Source organism: Macrobrachium nipponense, chromosome 5 (genome assembly GCF_015104395.2).
Source record: "Macrobrachium nipponense isolate FS-2020 chromosome 5, ASM1510439v2, whole genome shotgun sequence".
Classification (NCBI taxonomy): domain Eukaryota; kingdom Metazoa; phylum Arthropoda; class Malacostraca; order Decapoda; family Palaemonidae; genus Macrobrachium; species Macrobrachium nipponense.
Window position 1 is genome coordinate 74306211 of NC_061107.1, and position 27398 is coordinate 74333608.

At 39.2% G+C, this 27398-nt stretch overlaps 2 protein-coding genes across 3 annotated transcripts in view; one reads left to right on the forward strand and one right to left on the reverse strand.

The window, feature by feature from the left end:
- LOC135215408 (uncharacterized) overlaps positions 1-27398 on the reverse strand; it is a 1081448-nt gene that overhangs the window by 805659 nt on the left and 248391 nt on the right. For both annotated transcript variants that reach the window (XM_064250012.1, XM_064250013.1), the window contains exon 4: positions 22432-22489. In XM_064250012.1, coding sequence (XP_064106082.1) covers positions 22432-22489 — 58 coding nt within the window. The remainder of the gene's footprint in view (positions 1-22431; positions 22490-27398) is intronic.
- Positions 1-27398, forward strand: part of LOC135215407 (RNA-binding protein Musashi homolog Rbp6-like) — a 260769-nt gene that overhangs the window by 212730 nt on the left and 20641 nt on the right. The window lies entirely within an intron of this gene.

The window sequence follows — 27398 nt, forward strand, 5'->3', positions numbered from 1 at the left end:
TCATTTAAACAAGAACTTAGGGATCATTTCAATAAGAACTTGGCTCATTTAAATAAGAACTTAGGGGTCATTTGAATAAGAACTTGGATAATTTAAATAAGAACTTAGGGATCATTTGAATAAGAACTTGGGTCTTTGAATACGAACCTGGCTCTTTACAATAAGACTTAGGGTCATTTGAATAAGAACTTGGATAATTTAAATAAGAACTTAGGGATCATTTGAATAAGAACTTGGGTCATTTGAATAAGAACTTGGCTCATTTAAATAAGAACTTAGGGGTCATTTGAATAAGAACTTGGGTCATTTGAATTTTAAATAACTTGGCCAATTAATTAAGGGAACTTAGGGGTCCATTTGAATAAGAACTTGGATAATTTAAATAAAACTTAGGATTTCATTGAATAAGGAACTTGGGCTCATTTGAAATAAAGAACTTGGCTATTTAGGGGAATAGAACTAGGGTTCATTTGAAATAAGAAACTTGGATAATTTTAAATAAGAACTTTAGGGTATCATTTGAATAAGAACTTGGGTCATTTGAATAAGAACTTGGCTCATTTCAATAAGAACTTGGATCATTTGAATAAGAACTTAGGGATCATTTGAATAAGAACTTGGCTCATTTAAATAAGAACTTAGGGATCATTTGAATAAGAACTTGGATAATTTAAATAAGAACTCAGGGATCATTTGAATAAGAACTTGGCTCATTTGAATAAGAACTTGGATCATTTGAATAAGAACTTAGGGATCATTTGAATAAGACCTAAGGGATCATTTGAATAAGAACTAAGGGATCATTTGAATAAGAACTTGGATCATTTGAGTTCTCTACTAGAGAGAGAGAGAGAGAGAGAGAGAGAAAATAACTAAAATAAAGCGAATGCAGACAAAAAGACAATACGAAACTTTTTTTTTTTTTTTTTTTTTAGCCTTGGCCATTCCAGAAAAGTCTTTAAATGAAGACAAAGAGCACAAAAGTGGGGGGGGGGCGGTTAACCCAAAACCCAGGGCCTAAAAAAGACGAGCCAGTTTTTAATGAAGCGACCTTTCGGGTTTTTTGCTGACAGAGAGAGAGAGAGAGAGAGAGAGAGAGAGAGAGAGAGAGAGATAAATATTATATTCTCCTTTGTACGCGGAAATACACCTACAAAAAGATATACTTAACTTTTTAACAACGAGAATTCGGTATCCAATCCATTAGGGTAAGATTATTCAGAACAGCAGCAAAAAAAGGGGGTGGGGTTGGTGATGATAACGGGGAATGGTAGGGAGGGGGGATAATAATAATAATAATAATAATAATAATAATAATAATGATACTAATAATAATAATTCTAAATTTTATTTCAGCTCAAGGTCCAACAAAATTCTCTCTCTCTCTCTCTCTCTCTCTCTCTCTCTCTCTCTCTCTCTCGGTTAACCTTTGAATTTTTTCTGAAAAGATATAATTTTTTTTTTTTTTTGGTAATTTAACTAGTTTTCCATGAAGCTAGATGATTACAAATTGTATATTTTTTAAATTTTTCTTATATACACAGAATGCCTATAATGGGAGACGAATGACTGTAAATCAAAACTGTACATTAACCGGTCCATGAATTGAATAGGAGAGAGAGAGAGAGAGAGAGAGAGAGAGAGAGAGAGAGAGACTCTGCGATCGTATTGTCATTTGTCCTAGTTTACCAAATGTATTTTAAGAGGAAAGAAAGCAAATTCAAAGTCTGGACCGATGAGAACCTCTCTCTCTCTCTCTCTCTCTCTCTCTCTCTCTCTCTCTCTCTCTCTCTCTCTCTTTGAATTTAGATAATTAAAAGGGCTTACCTGATCTTTATCTCTTAGAGAAAGTGTTTTTTTTTTTGCTCATAAAACCAGGCGAACTTATTACACCCGGGGGGGGGCGGAGGGGGGGGTTAAGTGCCGTGAAAGTATGTACGTATGTATAACTGAATCACGAAAGTTTGGAAACGTATGTATGTATGAGATTAAAATGAAGCAACTCAAAAAACGTGTCATATGTATATATATATATATATATATATATATATATATATATATATATCTGTGTGTATGTGTGTGTGTAAACATAAATACCTTGATTATTTTTTTTTATCGTGACACGATCGAGAAGAACCTCGACTTGAACTGTAATGTCCGCATGAAAAACACACCGACGCCGAGCCTCATTAATATAAATTACAAAAAGGCCAAATATATATATATAAAAGAATCTCGGCTTCCCTCATAGGGCCCTTTTGAACATCAAAGTTACACTTTTTCTTAGGATTGGACAAATACGGCAAAGAAAGTATCCGAGGTAAAAACTCTCTCTCTCTCTCTCTCTCTCTCTCTCTCTCTCTCTCTCTCTCTCTCTCTCCTACTAAATTGTCAGGTGGTACGATGAAAACAAGAACAATGTTCACAATACTGAGTTATCGAGGGAGTACAATGAACAAGCTGGATTATGGTATAAAGAAATAAAGGCAGATTCGTCATCAGGAAAAATAGGCAAAAAAGAAAAGAAAATCCTTAATCAAGGCCACCGAAAACAGATCTATCTTTATGTGGTCTTGGTATACGCTGCATGAGCCGTGGCCCATGAAACTTTAACCATGGTCCGGTGGTTACCTGGACTATGTCGTTGCCAGATGCACGATTATGGCTAACATTAATCTTAAATAAAAAATGAAAATCATTGAGGCTAGAGGGCTGCAATTTGGTATATTTGATGGTTGGAGGGTGGATGATCAACATAGCAACTTGCAGCCCTCTAGCCTCGGTAGTTTATAAGATCTGAGGGTAAACAGAAAAAGAGCGGACAGAAAAAAGTGCGGACGGACATACAAAGCCGGCACATGTTTAGTTTGACATAGTCTTACTTATTTTAGCAAAGTAATTCTAAATATTATTTCCTTTACAATATTACCTCGAGCGAGATGAATATCAGAGAGATCTCGAAAGAGAGAAAGAGGCTGGCAAAATATTGAATATAAACAAACTATACTATATCGTGAGCATTTTGGTAAAAATATATAGGATACCCTCTAAATGTAAATAAGCGAGGTATGCTAAGGCTAAGGGGGGGCCAACGTTAGCCAAATTCCTCTCTTTCTCTCGCCTCACAACACCTTTTCGAATGAGCACTGTGGTATAATGAGGAACCTCTCACTCCCTCCTCCCCTACCCACACCAGCGCCCCATCCCTGCACCCCTGACGCAACCATCTTTCTCTCTGTGTCTCCTCTAAACTCTACCTGTCCTACATCGGTTTGTTGAAGGACAAGACCAAGAAGATTGATTGTCTTTATATTATAACAATTACAAAAAAGCAAATACCTTTGTAGACGCATTGTACAGCGTTTCACGTAAATTACGTATATGTATTAATAATTACTGTATTTAATAAAAATAGTAATCACCATACATCTGTCAGGCCGTTTAGGATCTATGCACGCTAAGGAAATATTAAATGATGAATAAAATATGTACAACTGGATCGATGCGCTTGTTAAGTAGCTTTTGTATGAAATGGCGTTAGTGGCTATAGTACTATTTTTTTTTCCTTTTACTTTTTCCCTTACAGCGGTCATGACAACTATTTTTCCCTCTTAATCCACGTCCTTTTGATCAAAACGACTTTGCTTTACAAAAAGTAAAACTACAGGATTAGGGCGATATCTCAATAAAAAGATATTGCTAACAAGTTACCAATAATTATTATAAATGGTACTATCTCGCTTATAGACGCATCACACAAATCCGAGGACGGTAACACGACCACAGACATCACAAACGTATCTAGTGAAAGATGGATTAGCCCAGTTTCCCCCCTCCCCCCCCAAAAAAAAAAGCTGTCACAGAGAACAGCATTGTTCTAACAGATGGTGCAGATGTAAGTTCGGAAAATAAGAGAAACTGCGGGGAGAGTAAAGGTGAAGTTCTGGTGGTGTGAGGTGAACAGAGGAAAAATGAGAAAGACCAACGGGTTGCTTAAAATTACTTACTAGACCTACTCTGGTCAAAAATGAAAAAGTCTGGCTTCGATAATAAATAAAAATAATAATAATGTTAATAAAAGTAGAACCGTACTTTGATGTTAATTAAAATTACGCAAAGCCTAGTCCAGTTGAAAAGTTGGTTTAATAATAATGTTAAAAGTAGTAGAACCATACAACTGATGTTATTTGAAATTACGTTAAGCCTAGTCCAGTTGAAAAGTTAGGCTAATAATGATAGTTGAAAATTGTAGCTTGAGGCCGAAGAAAGGCATTAATATCAATGATACGATCGTGCAATGTATGGCGGTAGTGAAGACCACAGGATTTATTTATTTTTGTTTTTGTTTAAGTTACCCAACCCTGTGGATAGCTCTAAGAGATAGCTAGAACTCATGCTGGATTCACTTACTAAGAAGTCCTTCTTAGGGTATCTAATTGATAAACTAAAGTACCCGAGTCTGTGATATTTTTATCTATTTATTTCACTCTATGACAAGATCACACGAGTGATTTTTAGGTCTGTTTTATCTTTCGAGGAGATGACAAACTGACTCTCTCTTCAAGAATTGCTGGCTCAGGATAGGGGAAGGGTTTTGCATTCGAAATTTACTGAGAACTCGAAATTAAAACTCGAATGCATGCAAATAGCAAGTAGGCCTACTACTAGATTGCTGGGACGAATTCATTTTATCAACGCACAAAGGTGAATCTACATAGAAAGTGAACCAGAAACAACAACACAACGAGCTGTTGGGTCTCTATGGCTAGGTCTAGAACCAGAACAAACAACAGAGGAAGAAGGGGGGGGGGGGGGGGGGAATTGAACGGTTGAGGGTTAAAGGTCGTCGAGATTTTCGTCGGCCAGAGATCACACAAAACGGAACCATTTTTCCAGCAGCTGAGCTTTGTTCACCACTAGGCATAATACGTTTCAGAAACGACAAAAGCGAAATCTGGGGTTTGGGGGTTGCGGGGAGGGAGTAGCACCACCACCACCACCGCCGCCGCCGTCGCCACACACAGACAACCATTGTGGCGTAACTATTATTGTAGGCTCTTTGGTTCATCATCTCGTGTAACTTGCTTAGCAAACTGAACCTTACGATCCTGACCGATTGATCGGGTGTTTGTGCGGCGGAGGTGGTGGTGGTGTCTTTTCAGTTAAGCTATAGGGGAGGGGGAGGGGGAGGGGGGGGACCTGGTGAGAGGAGGCAAAGACGAGGGAGTATGTGGTTGGATGACAGAGAGAGGAAGGGAAGAAGCAGGTAGGGGTAAACACGCGAAGCCTCTGCCTGATGGTCTTGTCCTTTAGTGGGAAAGAGGGTCTTGGGGATTGGGGGAATGTGAATGAGGCTTAGGAGAGAGAGAGAGTCTGATGAGGAGTCAGGGTAGATGAGGGTGCCAAGTAGGCGTTATAAGGATGAAAAATGAGAAGACAAGAAAACTACTACAGAATTACTTAAACTGAACTTAAAAGTATGGAAAAATTACTTAAAATTATCTTAAAAGTATGAACAATATATGCTAAGTAATGCTGTAATTATATGAAAATATTTTCTACGGTCAAAGCAACAATGCAAAATAAAGACATCTTGAAACTAACATTGCTGGAAGGTTGAAATATTTCTTGGCATTTTTTTCTTTTTATTTAGGTTACACATAATTAACAGCTATACAAACCTTCATGAAGATCAGTCTAATACGAATGAGACACTATTTTCTACGTGACGTTAAACTTCGTTTAACTGCTAACCTGTCATACAGGCCATTGATTACGCTTCATTAAGTGATTATCACGCTCTCAGACTAGTAATTTATGTAGACCATATCATGCTACGTCGGCCTATGATCCTGCGTCTCTCTCTCTCTCTCTCTCTCTCTCTCTCTCTCTCTCTCTCTCTCTCTCTCTTAGTAAAACAACTTTTATTAAGTTAATTAAACCGATTGCTTTAAATGTTTGGGCAAAATATTTAGAATGAATAAATATTATCAAACAAAATTCATGGAGTTGGCATTGGCTAAACGTACGACAGCAAGGTCAATGAATCTGAAACGTCACGGAGAGAGAGAGAGGGAGAGAGAGATTGGAATAAAATGCTTCCACGGCTGTCTTCGTTGAATTCTAATATATAATGATGATGGACGGTCGTTAGGATAGTTGAATTACCGACATCACATTCAGCAAATTCATTTTCTTTTATGAGTTTTAGTCTCGTGTAGCTGTGGTTCTCTTAATACACATTTGATTTACTATTGTATTTTATATCTGCCTCTTTTATAATCAAACTAATAAAATTATACAGTTTTAAAACGCAAAGTGGCATTACCGAAGAATGTAACGTTTATACACCCAACGCATAATAGTAAACACGACACACACACACACACACACACACACGAGTATCCTTGTAGACATTGCATGTCTACGAATTAACTTAACTTCCGTCGGGTTGGGACAAGAGGCAAATTATGACGCTTGGGGTGTAAGTTGCACGGGTGTACGGCACTGCGACATCAGCATGTAGACTAAGGATGTTGACAATAATAATAATGACACACACTGCTCGATTTAACACTTGCATACTTCTTCACCAGCCAAGATGCTATGCTACTAGACTCGTTGTACTTCGTTGTGTATTGAGTTGGCCTTATGCCAGCACGGGTTCTTTCTTACCCCTGAAGCTGTTTCGATTCAGAAGTTAGACAACCAGTCACTTTCGTTGTTTATTTAGCCACTGCAACCGGCAGAAATCATGAAAACTGTGCATGAAAGAATAACCAAAACTGTATTTTGCTCTTTAAGAAGTGTAACCGTATCCCCACACTCCAGCCCTAAATTCTCTCCTGGACACAAACCTTTCTTGTAATACTAGTTCACTCCACCGAATATTCGCCCTTCCTTTTTCACCCCCTTTTAATGCGTCTTTCTGTAACCCCTCCCTCCTCCCCCCTCCCCCCTTCCGGCTCTTTCAATCCCCTCGTGCCATGGTTGCCATAACCAGTTCCATGGATGCTTATGACTCCCTCCCCCTCCCTCCTTCCATACCCCAGGCTCTCCCTCGATATATCCCCACATCCTATCCTCTCCCTCCAACCATATTCACCACCCCCGGTAAGACGAAGACCCTGCCCCCCTCCCTCCCACACCACAGGCCCCTTGATTCCCTCAGTAAATCTTGCCTTGGTTCGTTGGCCAAGTTTCCCCTCGCCCTGTCCTGAGGGAAGAAGACGAGGGGAAGCCCTAGGTGACTTCTGAGCAGGACCTGCTTTTGAGGGAGACTTTTTGGGGCCTCGCTAAAAGGAGAGCGAACTGTAGCGTCTTTCTCCGCATTGTTTATCTCTTGTCAGCTACTAAAGAGAGACATTAGACCCATGAACGGGGCTTGCTGATATGTCAGTTACTAGAGAGAGCTATTAGTCCCATGAACGGGCTTCCTAATATCATTTGCCGATTAACGGGCTTCTTAATATTATGTTATGTAGTACTAAAGAATGCTATTTGAACCATTAACGGGGCTTCCTAATATGAAGTTAGCTACTAGGGAGAGCTATTAGACCCATAAACGAGGCTTCCTAATATTAAGTCAGCTACTAGAGAGACCTATTAGACCCATGAACGGGGCTTCCTAATATTATGTTAGCTATACTAGAGAGAGCTATTTGACCCATGAACGTAACTTCCTAATATTATTATTTATTTTCCGACATGTAAGCGAAATTGAATTTATTAACAGTTGGTGGTATATTCTTCTGATTCATATGCAAAACTGACATTCTGTGTATTTTCGGCTTCACGGGAAATCCAAATGGGTCTCAACTTGAATAATATATATATATATATATATATATATATATATATATATATATATATATGTGTGTGTGTGTGTGTGTGTGTGTGTGTGTGTGTGTGTGTGTGTGTGTGTGTGTGTGTGTGTGAACTCAAAGCTCAACAACGTAGGTATACGAAACAGATCAAATAACTTAGAATATAACTAGGTTTAACGGTGAACTGCAGGTATCATAACGTTGTACCCTCTAATTTTGTTATGACCACGTCGGTGTGATATTACCTACGCTCACGACAAGTTTAATAAAGATATACTGGAAGCCAATCATTTCATAATTGCCTAGTCGCCAACTTGATTGTGAATTGAAACGCAAATAAGGCTTGATTAACCAACTGCCCTTCTCTTCTCTCTCTCTCTCTCTCTCTCTCTCTCTCTCTCTCTCTCTCACACACACACACACACACACACACAGACTATCCGTGAATAGCAGAGTTCAGTTTATAAGATATACTTGCTTATCTTTTAAACAGGAGTCAGTTTCCTTTATATACATATATATACATACACACACATATAGTGGATGTTGTGTGTTTGCAAGCATGTTGTGATTTTCTTTGTTATCGTCTGTATTTTACGCCTTGATTCCTCAAGCCCAGTATTTACGACACGAAGGCTGCATTATAGAGAAATCCTTTTAGTCCATCAGCCAACACAACATACAAGGTTTTCTTTCTATCCTAATTCGTGTCAAGGATCAACCCAGAGCGAATCGATACGACTTTAGTTCGACGACGCACCTTTCACCGTCGCTCTCTGAAGCAGTAGCAGGAATATTATTGTTCTAGATTTAAAAAAAGAAAAAAAAAAAAACATTTCAGAAATAAATGGCTTTGCAATACGCTATTCCAACAAAAGGAAACAAATTTGTATTTAAAAAAAAAAAAAAAAAAAATTCACTGCGGGCAGTTTAATCCATTGCCACAATGCAATAATATTAACTCAATATGTTGAACTATTTTCATTTTTGTTTCCGACAAAGTTTGAAAATAGTTTTTGAAATGTTTATGCTCACGAGTATGAATGTCATTCAGGGTTTTAAATTCAGTCCCGTGATGGAAAAAATGCATTGATTATATTTGCGTAAGCAAAACTCGACTTTCACCAATAATCACTTTCATTATGCCCTCAAAGTTTCGTGCAAAAAAAAAAAAAAAAAAAAAAAATGGCAAAGTTACGGGAAACTCATTTCTTTTAAAAACGACCGATACCAGCACTGCAGAAGATTTATATACTTTGATGACAGAATTCTGCTGGGGAAAATGTTCCAAACTGAGAAAAGTCGAGTGTAACAGTAATAATTATTACAATAATTACGTCCCCCTTCTGTCCCTTTCCTTATGAATGTCTAGGATATCAAGGGAGTTTTAATATGAGTTACGAGGCCACAAAGGGGAGAACAGGATTTGAATTAGCATGTGTTGGGTGTGGTTGGTTTATTTTCCTCGCAGCGCTAGTTTACGGTATGGTAAGGTGGTACGCCTCACTCATGTTGTTCTTTGTTCTGCTGTTACGTAGTACAGTTACAAGCTGTGTTTGTCTTTTTAGTTGTGTTCTTATCATTAGTCCCATACATAACTTTAGACGTAACCACATCACCACCACCATAGCTTTTATCTCTCGAATTCCTGTAGATGTGGCAACAACGCTAAAATGTTTACGCTTCTGTTGAGCATTGCATACATCAGCAACAATCAACGTAGTTGAGAGAGAGAGAGAGAGAGAGAGAGAGAGAGAGAGAGAGAGAGAGAGAGAGGGGGGGGGGGGGGGGGGGGGATGGAAGCATGACGTGGATGTGTTAGTATGGACTTCATTACCGTAAACAATCGAGTCGTTATAAGTCTTGTTCGCCATCTACCAGGTGTAGCGACTAGCGAGCCACAACCAGGCTTCCAAGAAGGCGATTGTGGCATGCTTGTTCAAATACTACGAACAGAAATGATTGCATGTTTTCATTGAATGCACTGTATCAGGTGATATGCGACTACTGTGAGACTACGTAAAAAAACAAATCGTGAGTTCAAGAAGAGATCAAGGAAACTGCATTGCGTGATCGGTACTACCATGACAGGTTTGAGCATCGTTTAGTACTATATGCATTTGTTTCACATCCGTTCTTTTCAGTTTCTCTTGTAACGGTGATTTTATTTAGAAATATATTACATGTCCCCTTGTTAGAGCGATATTATTTTTAAAATACATATATTACACGTTCATTGGGCTGATTTTCCGTTCGTCACTGCAAACGATTAACCGCTTCGCCTTATGGTTGGTTCTACTCTAGTCTCAAGCCTAAACCAAAAACTTTTACCCTCAAGCCCTTGCCTCATCAGTCACGGATTCCCCCGGTGGAATGATACGCAGTAACCCCAGGGTAATCACTCACTACATCCTCGACAGCCAACCATTTACCTGCCACAAACGTCAGCCACGGGACTTCACGTCATTATGGCCCGATGTGTCGTCGGCTCGTCGCATGCTCTGGTGTATAAACGTCCTCGGAGGAAGAGGGAACCAGAAGGGGTATGAATAAATGTGTAGGGGGACGGCCCCCCTCCCCCAAACACCACGTGGCTGTTGAGGAGGATATCGAAGAGCAGGAAGAGGGGGTGGAGGGCTAAGGGGGGGGGGAGTAAAACCTAGGAAACTGGAGAAGAGATTGGCACAGGAAGGGGAAACGGGAAAAAAATTACAGCGCGATAGGTAATCAGATGAAACTTGAGACTAGATTATCTGTGTATTTGTGTGTATTTGCGTGGAGGTTTTTAGAAGTCACAGAAGCCCCTTAACACATACAATACATTTTAAAAGGCAACAGTGACTTGGTGGTCACGTTCTTCAGTCAGTCAAGAATCAAATTAACGGTTATCAGCGATCAAACAACATGCGCTAATTGAAAACATGTGTAGCTTTAAGAAAAAAAATGGGAGTAGAGGGGTTGTGGGACGTTAATCCTAGAATATACCGAATATTGCTGAGCCAGGCAGCAGCAGCAGCAGCTGGCCAAGGAACCAGACGGAAATGAAGGAAAGGGGGGGGGGGGGGCAGTAGCGATGGGGCTGGGGGAGTGAGAGAGGAGGGGATGAGGATGGGAAGCGGAAGTGACATCATACACCACCACCCTCCGTGCCCACTACTACCTAGGGCAGCGGCAACATTCGTGTACCACACCAGCCCTGTTGCTCAAGGGCCTGTCATGCCCAGTTGCCCTGGTTTCTTCTTCTCGTGTCCCTCTACCCACCAACCTACACACCAGTGAAAAAAAAAATTTTTTTGATCCCGTTACGTAACCTGTTACAAAATCTAGTCGCACATCTTTCTGTTCATACTCTCGAACATCACTTAACTGTTCAGGGAATAGCTGCTTTCCTGATGAGATTCGCTTAATTTTTCACTTACAACTCATAACTTACTGTAATCTGTAACGAAACTTCCTGTACAACGAGGCTGTTTTGTCATTAGTTTGTTCTAAGAATGTTGTAACATCCTCCTCCCTAGCCTAGAAATCTCTTGCTCTTGAGTGAGCGCTCCGTCTACTTTCCAAGGCAGCATTTAAGTATCAAGAACCATAAACGAGAATACATTGACATCACAACGAGAGAGAGAGAGAGAGAGAGAGAGAGAGAGAGAGAGAGAACAAACAAATAGAGCATGTGAAAGAAAGGCGTACGTGCCCAAAGCCGAGAACGAAAATTAGTCGCGCGTAAGCATCTTTCGAGAGCCATTCCTCCAAACGTTCAAGAGTTTAGGCCAACAGTTGAAGAGGAGAGGGCACTGCAGGGAAAGAGAAGGGGGAGGGGAGGGGGAGGGAGGGATTTTAGATGGCATTTGTGGAAAAGGTGCGCCAGGATTTCCAATAGTCACGGAATTTCGCTGGTGATGGTTAGGGAATAACATTCAAGATACGATTTTATCTGCATCAGGGAAGGGTTTGAGTGGTGAAGGAGTAATATACGTTACTGGGAAGCCTTGTACTACAATTTTTTATCACAATTTTCCCCTTAACCAACACTGCTAAATTTGCACCTTGGTTTGAATGTCTGACAGTTTACGCAAAATACATTTTATGATCATTATTATTGCATTATTGCATATCGAATTCTGAAGCAAACCGGGTTATTGCCACCAAAGGCGATTACTTACAGCTTATTTACATCATGACATTTTAGTATCTGCATGTGCCTAAAAGACCGGTCGGGTTATCACTTCCGATTTACTTTATAAAGTAACTAAAAAACCTGTTTTTTATATGGCCAGTGGCTCCTCAGTGTCATGAACTGAGGAATATTTTAAGGGTTTAACATCGAACAGAAAGAGAAAGATGGGAGGGAGGGCTATATAGTCGTGAGGTGGCGTCCACTGTCTGGAAAATGAAATGTACACGATGCTTTGTCCCTGTCATGTACTCAAGTACCTTTCCCTTTTCAGATATTTTCTCTTTTTGGGCGGAGAGGGAGGGGCGGGACTCCCGTCTTACTGAAAGCACTTCACTAATGAGATCCATCCTCGTGCTGAGTTTTGTTGCTTATAAACAAACATCCCGTACTTGAAGGATAACGTCTGTGTGTGTAGATATAAATACTATAGTGAGTGTGTGTGTACCATATTGTGAAGATTCTTTTAAGTCCTACAGCCCACCCATCTTTTAGCCAGATCCTGTGTACGGTAGTACTTAGCCCACGGTATTCTTAGTTACTGAATCTAGCGCATGTTTATTGTATGAATGACAGAGGAACTACGCTGTTGTCGACCCAGTGCTTGGGTGTAGAGATTGTATAAAAAGGTTTATATATATATATATATATATTATAATATTATATATATACTCCTCAAAAGTTTAAAGAGGTGGGAGTGAGAGAAAAAAACACCCATCTGATGGGTGGGTGAGACTATCTTGTTTCCCTTGTGAGACTATATCTCGTTTCCCGTTAACATGGTTATTCACAACAGATACAGAGGATAAATGCGTGTATCAAAGGTTGAGGAACCGAGTAACGGATTCGATAAGAAAAAACGAGATTCATGGAAAAAGAAAAAAAAAAAAAAACCAAAACCCTAAGACTCCCAGTTATCCTTTTTTCATGTCAATTCGTGGAATCGTGTTTAGCCGCGGGGAAACGAGAGAGAGAGAGAGAGAGAGAGAGAGAGAGAGAGAGAGAGAGAGAGGGGATGTGGATGTGGTGTGTGTGTGGGGGGGGGGGTGTTATAAAGGAGGAGGGATGGCTAAGGGGAGCGAGGCAAAGATGTTTCGAGCCCAAGTCTGATGTTCTTAGGAGTGTTTCTAAAAATGGACGGGTTATAGGAAGGTGGAGGGCGCGATTTTACGAGGGAGAGAGAGGGAGACTCAGATGGGAGGAGGGGGATTTTGGTTGGGTGTTCGAAAGGAGAGTTCAGTGCCTCTTTTTTTAAACTTGCTACCTTTTTGGCTCGGCTTAGTACTAAAAAAATAACTTGAAAGATTTAATCTTTTCCTGACCTTAAAAACGTCCTTACATCTCATCTTTTCTGTTCGTCACTTGTCTTCAGCTTGGGTGTCAGAAAATAACATTTAACTACGCTAGTAAACGGAGTGAAAGGGCCAAGTACTATGCTGGACCTCTGAAAAACGCATAAAATTACAGACATAGCGGAGGCAGTTAGCCAACATTAGTACCATTGCCTACAAATTTATATAGATACATGATGGAAAGGAAGTGAGACTATAAATAGTTGCAGAGGTCAGTCACGAAAGACCTTCATCGGTATCTTGATGATTAACAATGGAGGAATATTATCTGTAAATTGGATACATAGTACTAAGGAAAGATTGCTCACCAGGGTATACTTATATTTGAATTCACGGTGTTTACAGGCATGATGTTTATCTATTATAGTTTGGATTAAACGTCCAACGAAAACCGACGAATAAACAGCATACAGACGAGATACAGCAACCATTACTGCACGAGTTTTGTATATTGGCTATATAGGAAGGCAAGAGTGGATATAAACTCTACGGAATATAACGGAATGGTTTCACGGTCGTCGGTCTAAAGTCACTTCGATTCAGACAAAGATTACTTGCCAGAAAAGATTACTCGCGCATATAAGCTTGCATGGAAACAAGAAATGGGACATAAATATTTCTAATGAACGTGGACACTGCAATTATTAATGCCTTTCTTAATCATTGCTGCCACTTCAGAATACAAGGTTCAATGGCTGTTTGTTTCTTCACACTAGGGAGCTTGGATTTTCCTCCCTCCATTTCTTCGGGTAGAATTGGGCACTCTAGGCAGTGGTTACCCGTCCCAAAAGGCCTCCGAAATATATGAATGAGCGAGTGGCTCCTCACATGATGAGGAAACGGGGAGATTCGAGAGGAAGGGCAGAGAAAGGGTGGGGGTGGGGGAGATATCAAGGAGGTGGTCAGGTAACGCCATCTGTGGTTGGCTTCTCGAAACCTCTCCTTCTATGCCATGAAATCCGACCTGGAGGCGAACTCACGAGAGAAATGGATGAATACATGGGACTTCGGGAAGGGAAGGGGCAGCTCTGGCCGGGGACAATCAAACTGAAGAAGAATGAGGCAATAGAAACGCCAAAACTAACACACTAAGACATTAAACCTCTAAAAAAAACATGTGAAACAGCTAAGAATAACATAAACATTACACACTACCAAGGAGCAGATAGCAGCGATTGTCATTTGTTAGGACTTATTCGTCTAATAAAAAGCCAAAAACTGTCCACTCCGCGAAGGACGCAGCAAAGAGAGAGAGAGAGAGAGAGAGAGAGAGAGAGAGAGAGAGAGAAAAGACCTTCCCAAACGACAACAGTGCAAAGGGAAATAAGTTATTCCCACTACTTTTTTCCGCCCGAGATATACTAAATAGTTGGTACTAAACTTCTGGTGGGGAGTTGGGGGAAATCTTACTTAACTCCCGTCAGACTGCCACTGCTAAATGAATGTTTGCTTCTCTCTCTCTCTCTCTCTCAACACGTATTATGTTACATAGGAAAGCAATTACTGTGCTTGTGGATGCTGTTCATATAATGAAATTAATATAATATCGTATATCGATATATCTATGTCTAATGTATATATATATATATATATATATATATATATTATATATATATATATATATATATATATATATAGATATATATATATATATATATATATTATATATATCACATCACCTTGATTCATATATACAAATTACGCTACAAATGTCCTTTACTCTCTATAATATCTAATTCGCTCTACCTCGGAACGAATTAGATATTACAGGACATTTGTAGCTTAATCGGCTTATATATATATATATATATATATATATATATATATATATATATATATATATATATATATAAGCCGATTAAGCTACAAATGTCCTGTAATATCTAATTCGTTCCGAGGTAGAGCGAATTAGATATTAAAGGATATTTGTAGCTTAATTTGTATATATGAATCAAGGTGATGTGATAAGGCACACACACACACACACACACACACACACACACACACACACACACACACACCACACAAGAGAGAGAGAGAGAGAGAGAGAGAGAGAGAGAGAGAGAGATACCTGTATGACACAGCTAATTAGTCGCTTGAGGATTATAAACTCAGCCTACGTTTGGCCAGCAGGCCGAGTAAAACTCACCCTATATCATTATCTTGTCCTGTATAACTTTCACTCCGAGAGTTCCCAGTTTTTATGCATAGTAATGCAATATCATTTCTTTTCACACCCACGCACGTTTGACGTCATTCCAAGAACACACTTGGCACTTGCATTCCTTAAGTGCAACTCGTATCCTTGGCCTAGAGAGAGAGAGAGAGAAATTAAAATTCAAGCACCCTGATTTCTTTGAAGACGATTTCCATCGTTAGGCTCATTTGCAAACGTCAATCTCTTAACGAGCCTTCGTTTGAGCGCTCTGCGTGCCGCCACATTGAAGTGTCAACAAGTATGGTGACATGCTGTAAACTCCAAAGGCACTGCGAGTTTAAAGAGAGAGAGAGAGAGAGAGAGAGAGAGAGAGAGAGAGCTGAGAGAGAGAGAGACTCACACTGCTATATGAAACCAATGTCGAACGTGAAACTCCGAGCATATAAAAAAAATATAAGGCCAATAAAAGCATGTCAGACAGCATCAGATAAGCATTGTGGCGGTTGCAAGTTGGTTGGGGATATAAAAAAAAAAATCTGCGCGTTAAGAAAAGGAGTAAATTATTTGCTACACTCAAAATTCATCAATGACAGCCCCCCTATAACACAGATAATTTTAACTATTTTATTAAATATGCCCGATGCCTGTGGAGTTAAATCGTTTAAGTAATAATTCTAAGTAAGAAAATATCGTCCGTCAATCTCCATCTTAAATGAATAATCGGATAAAAGTATATTGTTTAAGTAACAAAATATTATTGTCTGTCAATCTCCAGCCTAAATTAATGTTAAAATAGGAGTTTATAAAGAATAACTTCGTATTGGTACTAACATCACTGCAGTGAGCATAATTGAGTAAGGATATTAGTCTACAGGTAATGATTTACTTGACGCATCTGTTGAGATAACAAAATTTATCTATATATATAATAATATCATTAAAGCAGCATTTACATTAAATGTAATATATATATATATATATATATATATATATATAATATATATATATATATATATCTGACTGACGTACAGGTGTTAAAAACAAACTGAATAGTTTTGACTCACACAGCACCCAGTATATGTATGTATGTTTGTATATACATAGTAAATTCAAGTATGTAATACAATTAAAATTTTAAAAAAATGTAGAATCTAAGCTGGCTATGTATTGTTAGTAGAAAGATGATAATACTCTCATCGGATAAAATTCTGAATGTAATTCTGTTAAAATTGTAAAATATAGTATATTTTCTCTAATAGAAGATAAAAAAAAGGTATGCGGGTTACAAACACATGAAGTCATGTGTATTACGACTAATACCTTTGTGCATTAGAGACTTACACCTAATACCTAATTCGTCTATTAGGTGTTTTCATAATTAGTCCACGTGACGAAAGTAATTACACTCGAGTTGAAAAGCAGTTTACGATATTGGTAATGATAGAAGTCGTTTATACGTGCAAGTCGCTAATGTAATAGGCACTTAAATATTCATTTATTTTAAGTCATAAGTGCTCACTTCTCACCGATTTACATACCCACATCACAACCTTAGCTAATGTTTCGTAGAGCGTTTGAATTATCTTCCCATTTCCTGCTGCAAATTCTGCGGTATTAGACCTCATACCTGCTTGCTCTATAACATTTTTAGGTGATCCGTCTTGTAGCTTGAGATATTTGGCGAGAAGAGAGAGAGAGAGAGAGAGAGAGAGAGAGAGAGAGGTTAGTTTTTTTTAGCTGCACGTATATGCGTATAGTATATGGCACATGCCATCATCATAATAAGCAAGGGTGTCCATAAAGTCTTAGTACCATTCTTGGCAATAAATACCTGTAATGGTGCGCGGCCGTATAAGAACGCTAGAGAAGAGAGAGAAACCCCTTTTGATGGTATGAAAATAATGACGCGATTCAGAAAGCGGTTGAATTTAACGATCTCGCGCGAAAATTTACTGGAGTTTGAAAACTTAACAACACAAGCGCACTGACTCTTAAGGGGAAATTTCCACATCACCAACTCTCTCTCTCTCTCTCTCTCTCTCTCTCTCTCTCTCTCTCGTCCTCTCTCTCTCGCATGCCACACCAAGCCGGTAATCAATCATCACCAACTCTCTCTCTCTCTCTCTCTCTCTCTCTCTCTCTCTCTCTCTCTCTCCGCCATGCGCCACACCAAGCCGGTAATCAATCAGGTTTTTCTTTCTTAAGTTTGAAAGAAACCGGTCGATTCCAAGAGAGAGAGAGAGAGACGATTTCTCTCGGGGAAATACAAAGAACTTGGTTTGAGATAACTGGCGTGGCTTTCTTTGCGGAGAAACAACCATGAGTCTAGAGTGTAGAATTAGGCGCATTTAATATTCTTAATGGCGTAAAAATCCGTTAGAAATGCAGTGTATCTCTCTCTCCCTCTCTCTCCTTTGTGTGGGCGTTCCTTTGTTACGAAATACCTGTCAAGTTTCTAATTACAGGTAACGTGTCTGTCAGACGGAGCGTGACGTCATTAATGTGCATGTGTTTAGAAATCTCGTAGCGGCGGTCGATGGCTGCTTATTAAATGCAATCATTTTCCCTTTTGGTGGCATTTCAATGATCATTTATTTCCTTCGGCTGCTAAAACAAACGCCGCACTAAATTGCAGTAATTATCAAGAAAGTTAAGCGATGGAAAAAAACAAAAGACTTAATGGTGGAAAAGAAGCAAGTCACGCCGATGCCAAACGAACACATCACCGCAACCGAGAAGACTGCGCTCGATTGTCATTTGTTTTTTTTTTTTTTTTTTTTTTTACAGTCATGCAATTCCTTCCGAACGCGCCAGTCATCGCCATCCATCGCTGAATCGCATTGTTAGTTTATCAAATGCTGCGTCAGTTCCTCGCAGGATGGCATTTCCATTCGGAGGGAGAAAATAGATTTTTCTATTTACGCTCGAAACTACCTTACTCTATCAATAAACATTCTCTCTCTCTCGAAAACAAGCAAGCAACCATTCTGATTTCACACTGTTTCCTGCAATATGGATTCCGAGGAAGCCTAGTAGAACAAGAGGTGGAGAAATACATATCTTGGCCCCATTGCTACCCTCTATGGGTCTAGCTCAGTCAGTTTATGCTCTGAAAAAGGCCGAGACTAGAGTCTTTTAACTTGCTCGGAATGAGACTGTTTTAAGTTAATGCCTGAATTTCAAACACTTGTCGCTCCTTTGACACTCACCAGAACATGAAAGCCAAATCACTGGCTGTTTTTAATGGGGAACTGTTCAAAAGAATCACTGAGACACTAGGTGTTTCTCCCGTAGTATTACTTTCCCTCCCAAAAAACTTTGGTGTTATTATGAAACGATAAGTTAATTCCATTTCGTTGCGAATTTAAGGAAATTTTCAATACATTTACATGCTGTTGAATTATTTTTGCACATTGATAATAAAACCCGGTAACTGGAAAAAAAAATCAAAATTTTGTGAGCAGTAGAAGGCTGATTTGAAAACCTTAATCAATGCATACAATAGAACGTCCAATCAAAAATTGACTGAACTTGATTGGATGATTTTTTAGGGGAATTCATTATTAGGATAATGACACACCTAATGAACGAGATAGTTCTATAACAATGAAAAGTTAATTAAACTGATTGGTTAATGTTGGGAGTTTTATAACAAAATATACATATGCTAATAGGGTGTACATAATACTAATAGGGAATAGTTAAAAGTAATGAAGTTTATCAAGCAGCTGATTAATTTATTTGACTTTGTAAAATGGATGAATATGTACTGCATAAATATGTCTGACCGTGTAGTATTGTGGAATGAAATGAATATATCCGGACTAAGCTGTTAATATTTCCAAAATAACTTTCAATTTGTCCCGATACAGGTGCGACTTAAAATTTTTGAATAAACTGGAATAAAAATAATTGACGTAATCTTAAATATCCGTTACATCAAGGACTCTTAGTGTTGAAAAATGAGGCTAGATCATTCGTTTAGTGAACAAAACCACTTGACATTTCGTTCCCTTGTATAAATTTTCTCAACAAGTAAATCATCCCACTTAGTAAACTGAATCAAAGGTTCGAGTCATGTGGCCACATGAAAAACACCGAAGAAACAAACAGACGCACGAAGCCTTCTCTGAGCACCACCGCACTTTTCATTCAATCCTCCCTCCTGGAGTCTCTAGACTTATAAATCCACTTATTGTCCTCAAGTTCCCTTCCAGCCACTTAATGCTTCCACGCTATGTCTTTTCAAGCAACCAAACCCCATAACTGCAATTTTGTATTTGTATACATCATTACGAAAGAAATAATGACCCCCAACTTGTAATGCGGTTTTAAGGGGTGTGGCCGAGCGTAGATTTGGACCCTTGGAAGAATATTCCAGAGATGTAACAGAGTACCGTGACGCCATATCTTAAAAAAAGTAGCCATAGATTTTTCTTGAAGATAATCTCATTATATAATGTTTACCATACTTAAATTACCTTCTAAATTATCCTACCCTGACTTGACCTAAACTAACCTAATCCAACCTAACCTAGGGGTATAAAAAAAAAAAAACGGCGAGGTGCTTTACCTTCATACATTCCAGGAATTTGCACCACGCCAGCTATTTTGACTTGAATCATGAAGACGTGGATTCCCATTTTTAAGGTCTTGGAATACCTTAGATTAACTCTTGTTTTGACTGTTCATCTTTTAGCGATTAACTTCTGGTCTACACTATATTATGCTGTTGGTGAAACCTTCCTTAGTGTTTGAAGTTGCGTTTTCTGAATTTTTCAGTTTCACTATGCCCGAGAGCATCTGCTTATTGCTGCAAAGTTTGGCTAAAAGACGGTATCAGAACATTTGCTTGCGTGATGTGTGTTAATATGTGCTTGACTTTATTCCGAATGTCTCCTTAAGTAGAATATTTTAAAGAAAACAAATGAGTATATCAGGAATGAGTTGGCTATTTCACTCGTGGTACAATTTAACCGTAGTCGCCATGTTGAACGAAGGTCCGGGTTGTTTCATATTTATTATATAATAAATGATATGTACGAACCATGGGATAAAAGTCGATTTCGACGAAGAAAATAGGGAAATGAATTAAAAATGGAAAGAAATAGTACAGTACTTTCCAAGAAACTATTATCAAGTTCCCGCCAAATGTAGGAAAACGAAACAAAAAAACTGCTGCTGTCTACAGTCCACACGCTTCCGCACCGCACTCGCCACAAATGCAGACCGCGTTCTTCAACCTTCACTTGCCCTGGGGCCATCCGCTTAGTGCTAGGTCATTTTCGGCTGCCATTTGGCGGATGGGCGACCCTGTACCATTGTCCATTACATTTGCCTTGAAAGGTCAGCCTTAAGAATAAGTGAAAGTTCGTAAGGCGTGCTGTTCTTACTTTGTTGCTCACTGTCACGATAATTGGGTCTGCCATGCGCGCACCCTCTACATCAGTTTTTCATATAACACAATTTTGTGAATGTTAATAGACTAGTAATTATTTTAATATCTGCCAATATTATTTACAAGCCCAACTTGATCCTATAACATTTATGAAGTATTTTCTAATTATGGTCGTACGGGACAACACTTTTATAAATGTAACGTTAATGAAGTATTTTTTTATTTATGGGCGTACGGCACAATACTTTTATACCTGTAACATTTATGAAGTTTTCTCTACTTATGGCCGTACAATACTTTTATAAAATGCAAACAATGTGATAAGGCTACACAAATCGTGAACTCAAATATCCTGTGTAAGCCGACCATACACTATACTGTAATGCTTCGGTGGTAAGCTGAAAATTTATGAAGGTGCGTCCACACGGTCGAACAATGTCCGACGGACAAACATTGTTACCGTATCATAGGCGAAGCAGGATGACGTCATAAGCGTTGAAACGATGAAAGTAAATCTGGCAACAAGCAGTGGTACCAGATGAGGTTGTAGACTACTGTTTTTACTCTGCTCACAAGGCAAAGACCGCCAGACAACTGTTAATTGGTAACAATGTTTGTCCATCGGACATTGTTCGACCGTGTGGACGCACCTTTAAAAAGTAATTGTATGAAATGGCGACCCAAAACCAAGCAGGACATTTTTCAATACCAAACGCTGTTATTTTAGGTGGTAACAACCGCTGCAGAAGCCATAACGCTGATGCAACTTCTATGCAAAATCCTCCATTTCAAGTCATCATACAAACCTCTTAACAGCAGTGAAACAAGCAACGAATCATTACTGAATTTCAGTAATGATTCGTTGTTTCAGTAACTGAACAGACGAGGGACAACCGACTTGAAGAAGTGTCGGGGTGTTGTGGAGGCAAGATAGTAGTAATGCCGGGTTTGGGGTGGGAGGGGTAGGGGTAAGGTCGGGGGACAGTCATCCCACAACCGAGTTTCTTCATTTCCCTAAAGGTCGGACGGAACGCCACTAACCAACTTCGCCGAGATTGTTAGCGGACGGATAATTAAAACCACTTAGCTCTTCCCAGAAGATGAAACTTGCTCGAGTGTTGTCCATAACTTGATGGGAACTTACCTTCCCTGAGGAACAGGGAGAGAGAGAGAGAGTCTTTCCTTCTCGTTCGTATACGAAACTATATAGTTACTCCAGCTTACTACTCCCCCTCTCCTCACCAGACTCAGGGAGAGAGGGAGGGAGGGAGGCTTGCTAACTTCCTGTCGCAACGGGAATTGAAGAGGGTGTGGGTGGGGAGTGGGGACGTGGCAGTGGTGGGGGAACTGAGACTATCTGAGGTGGTCGGAGAGATGAAGATTCTATAATGACGAACAGAAGACTGCGAGATTAAACCCAAGGGCAAGGCCCTTGAATGAGTACGCTTGACTTAACGAATGGAAGTACTATATAGTACTTACGCAAGCCCTTGAACCAACGAATGGAAGTATTTAGTACTTGCCTTTTGTGGCTTGTTGACGTCGATGGTTTCCCAGCGAGCGAGATCGGAGCGGTTAATCCTGAAAATAAGATAAAAAAAAATAATTAACCCAGTGAGAAATCTAGTAATGAAGCTGTAAATACAAATTTAATTACGACCTCATGTCAATGACGTTCATAAATACTGATTAAGGCACTCAAATATGTAATTGCAAAACATGCCTTCAACTTACAAGAAAAACAAAAACATGTTCAGCCTCCTAAATCCACATTTGTGTATATAAGTGTGACAAGTAATGACATACAACCCAATGACTTATGAAGAGCGCTTTTAAATACGACATTTACGAGCCAAATCCACATTTTTCATCACTAAACTGAACCCAGCTCTTGCGGTTTTAATAGCTCGTCGGGCATTGAAAAGTCAAAAGCTCCTTAAGCTGATAAAAAAACTCGAAATAATTTTATTTTTTTAAAGTAAAGGGGACTGTGCTACCAAGTACAGCTCACATTACCATATGAAATCGCTACTTCTAATCCCTAGTCTGGGAACCGCAGCACGGTTTGTAGACAAGAAACCATCAGCCACACAGGATTACACTAAATTAGCACCCTATTCACGACCTTTCTCTCTCTCTCTCTCTCTCTCTCTCTCTCTCTCTCTTCTCTCTCTCTCTCTCTCTCTTCAAAAGCACTTTTCATCGGCCTTCAAGTGGCTTACGGAATCTGGACTTCAAAGGTTGTTAAGAAATTGAGATTGGAAAATGCGACGCAAAGAAAAAAAAAGGCTCTAGAGTTTCATGTTTTTATTCGGATCATGCCCTTTTTACCACTAGAATGACGTGTTTTCAAAGCGAATTTGTACTTGAAATAACTATAGCACGTAGATGGTACGAAGAGGCCGAATATTGTCTTTTTTTTATTTGGTATTGCTGAATTTATATACATAACGTGCGTAAACGTAGTGTTTTAGCAACTTATATAAATGCCCCCTTAACTACAAATGCTTTAGGAAAATGAAATATGAAAAATACGTACTGCGTGCAAAATAGGCTTTAGTAAATATTCATAAATACGTGTGTAACCTGATATACCATGCTATGTAGTACAGTCATTTTTAATCACGTTATGAAAAGGGTACGAAATATAACCAGGAATCGCAGTCATGGAGGCAGCATGCTATATTGCCCAGCTCTTTGTAAGCGCTGTCAAAAGGAAAGTTACAATACAGACTATAAGAGCATCGGAAAGAGAACTGATGGAACGTCGGCCTAGCGTGAGAGGGAACAGGTGCCGGAGTGATCCTCTGAAGAGGTACCTTCCCCGTTCTCTTACAATATCTTTTATGGTGCTTAATCTTCACAGGCAAAAGGGTTAGACGGTTCCACTTGCAAAAGCGAATACTGTAAAGAGAGAGAGAGAGAGAGAGAGAGAAGAGAGGGCGGGTTAAGACGCATCGAAAAATCGCATAAACCAAACCTAGACTATTCAGATACAATAGCCGTTGTAAGCTTTTATTAAGGACAGCAAAGCAGAACCATACTACATAGTCGTTGTAAGCTTATCAAAGATAACAGCATTACATCAGTACAAGTCAAAACGACTTACTCTTAATGACTACACTCTGAAAATCAATTTAGAAACTGGCTGAGGCAATTACCGCTAATGAGAATATTAGCACCCAAACCCCGTTTTTTTTTTTTTCTTTTTTCGCGAATTGGATTATGTTCGAACGCGTGTATCTGATGGATTATTAAATTATCCATGTTATCCATTTAAAAAAAATAAATAGCTTTCCATTTTATATTGCACGAACTAGTAAGCCTAATGCAAATACATCAAATTCGTTGCATTAGTAGAAATAAGCAAAGTTTCGCCTGTGTGGGTATTTGGTTTCAAGGGAGTTTTAGTCCAAATTTTGACAGGAAAACGTAGTTTTTCCGTCGTAATTTTAAAGAGAAAATATAATAGTTTAGAGGAAAATGCTTTTAATCGAAGATGGGAGATGAAAACACCGTTTATTCCTATTGTGAAGGGGAAAGGGAAGCTGTAGTACCATTAGTCTTATCTTGGGGAACTTGCGCTTTCGTTCTAAGACTAAATGTGAAACGGAAACCGTGTGCTAAACAAAACTGTGCAATGAAAACCTTGTGTCCATCCAGTCTGTACAAGATGAACTACGTATTTCTCCAGATTTTTATATAAAAACAGGGATCCATTTCGTGAAATTAAAGTTCTAGTCTCATACAGCTAGGTAGGAAAGTTCAGTGGAGGGAGACGGTGGAGAAAACTCAGGAGTGCGACAAACTTTGTCCTTAATATGTGATCCCATTTTTCCTCGCACGTGGGAAAATGAGAAGGAAAAATCCCCCCACCCCAATGTACAACACAGCGTTATGAGAGGGACACTCCTCCCCGTGTACAACACAGGGTTACTAATATTTCCCGCCAATGATTAGGAAACCTATTCTGGAACAAGACTAATAACGTTACCATTTGGTAGTCTCACCGCAGGTACCGTACCGTCCATTAGTTATAAATAGGGTGACCATTTATTTGACTTGCGAAAGGGGGACAAAAATATATAGTAAGCCCATGGGCACTTGCACTTATGTTGTGTCGTTGTAAATTCATCGACTAGCTATAAGGCGGATGCATTGGCACGCTTATGTCTATCGGTCTTTATGTGACGTTCAATATATTTTCCACCATTCGGTATCGAAAAAGATGATGTATACACTTCATGCATTTGACATCACTTTCACTTTTCCTTTTCTTTATGAAAGGATATTCTTGTTCTAAATCTTTGTTGAAAGTTGCTTTCCTTTAAGTTAACATGATTACCGTACTACATCGTATGTCAAGGGCTGGTTGCGTACTTTCCGGGGCAATATATTATCAACAGACATGGCCAATTGTAGGATCAGTTGTTCATTGTATCATGCGTGTACAGAATGCACATTAGTTCCCTTCTTCCATTTGTTTAAAGAAAACGAAGCATCATGCGGTGTATGGGTCAGTGTGGGAAACCATACAGATTTGTTAAAAGAAAACCAAAATCAGCAATTTATATAACTAAATACATATGCAATGGCAGGGGAGGACAAATGTGGGAGATAAGGCTGAAAGAGGGACATTAGGGCGTCCCCCCAAGACCGCAATTTTTTGGGGGATAAAGTAAAAAAGAGGGACTGTCCCCCTCAAAGGGGGACATATGGTCACCCTAGTTATAAACTAAAACTTGATCCCCCCCCCCCCCCTCCTTCCCCTTCGCCTCGAACCCCTTTTGTTTTCTTGGTGATTTTTTTTTTTTAACGAAAAAAAGAGGGGTCACGGAAATGCTGAGGTGAACGTAGACGTTGGAAATCCAGAGCAAAGTTTAGGCATTGTGCACCAAAGAATTTGATAACTTCGGCCCTAAGTGGAAAACTTCTAGATTAGCCCTTCCGAGGATATGGAGGGAGAAAAAAAATGGGCATGACCAGTGCGTGTGACCTCTGTACGCATAGGCACCCACAGTCACGTATATGTAATTATATAAGTGAATAAATAAAATAAATATATAAAGCCCATAAAAACTATTTGGACATAGCAACCGTATAATCTTGGGCACTTCCTTTTCATAATGTAGTAGTGAACAGTGGTACACAAGGAAGTGTCAGCAAAATAATATGGTTGCAACGTTCAAATAGTGTGTATACCTTTATAATAGCTTACACCCAAAGGAAATTATGATTGATAAGGGATTATGCCCCAGCCAAGACTCGAACCTGTGAACCCATGGTCTAGCTGTGGGAAAGCCTAACCACCACCTCCTCCGCCTCCTCCTCCATTCTAATAAGGTGTTGGACACTTGTCAAAACGTTCAAATGCTGTCATAAAATCCGAAATAACCATGTGAAACCTCACATTAGCTATCAAAGAAAGAATATTCCTCGTTAAAATCTAATATTTAGAGACGACACGACTCGTGAGTGGTCCAAGACCATCCAGCTTATTGGGGCATAATAATTTGAGCTGCAAATTTTTGCATTAGCATAAAAACTAGGACTACCCTAAGGCCACGTTGGACATATTCGCATGACGGGGAACATGAGCATAGTAGTCTAACACTTGGCCAAACTTTGTGCAATAAATTATAAATCTCCGTAGGAGACCTTTCATGCCCTAGGTCTATCTAACTACCCTTTGTATGGGTATAGGTTTATACATAGGAAATTCAAGTATGTTGAGCTGTAAAAAATATAAATAATTGTATTGATTCTGTACATAAATTACATATATTGTATTAGTATTTATTGAAAATTGCCTTTAAGTGTATTTAACAATAGAGAAAGAGAAAAAACTAACCCTTTGAAGCTATGCAGGAGAGTTACCATATAGAATTAAGGATATGTGAACAACGGCACCTAGCAGATGGCACGTAATCGCGTTAAATCACATTAAAGTGGTCAAATAATTACGAATTAAGTAGATTTTCTTAATTGATTCATCGTCAGTGGCAAATGTATGCGTCGTTTTTCGTCCCAACAGGTGACGATTACGTTGGCCTTAGAATCCCTCCAAAATTTCAATATACTCGGCGGTAAAGTGAAATCGGGTTTGTGGTTAATGAAGCTTTTATCTAAATAACCATGGTCTAAAGATTATATTAAAAATAATTCGCCTAGTCATGGTTTCCTTCATCGTTAGCCTTGTCATGTCAACATTTTACCTCCTTGAGTTAGGCCTACATCCAGTTTTCTTACTTTAACTACTTAACAAATGCTCTGCATAATTTATACGTACGTAGCGATGAACGAGCGAACATTGTCCATCTATCGGAAAAATAATGAGTCACATATCACAAATACAAAGAATAGATAACAGTGTAAACAATTGACACCACCATGGCCGGAGTCAGTCAAAACGGTTTCACAGTGGGAAAGCACGAAGCGCACGCAACATATGTCAGCGTAAGCAGTTCGTTTTCGTTACAATAGACGTCGA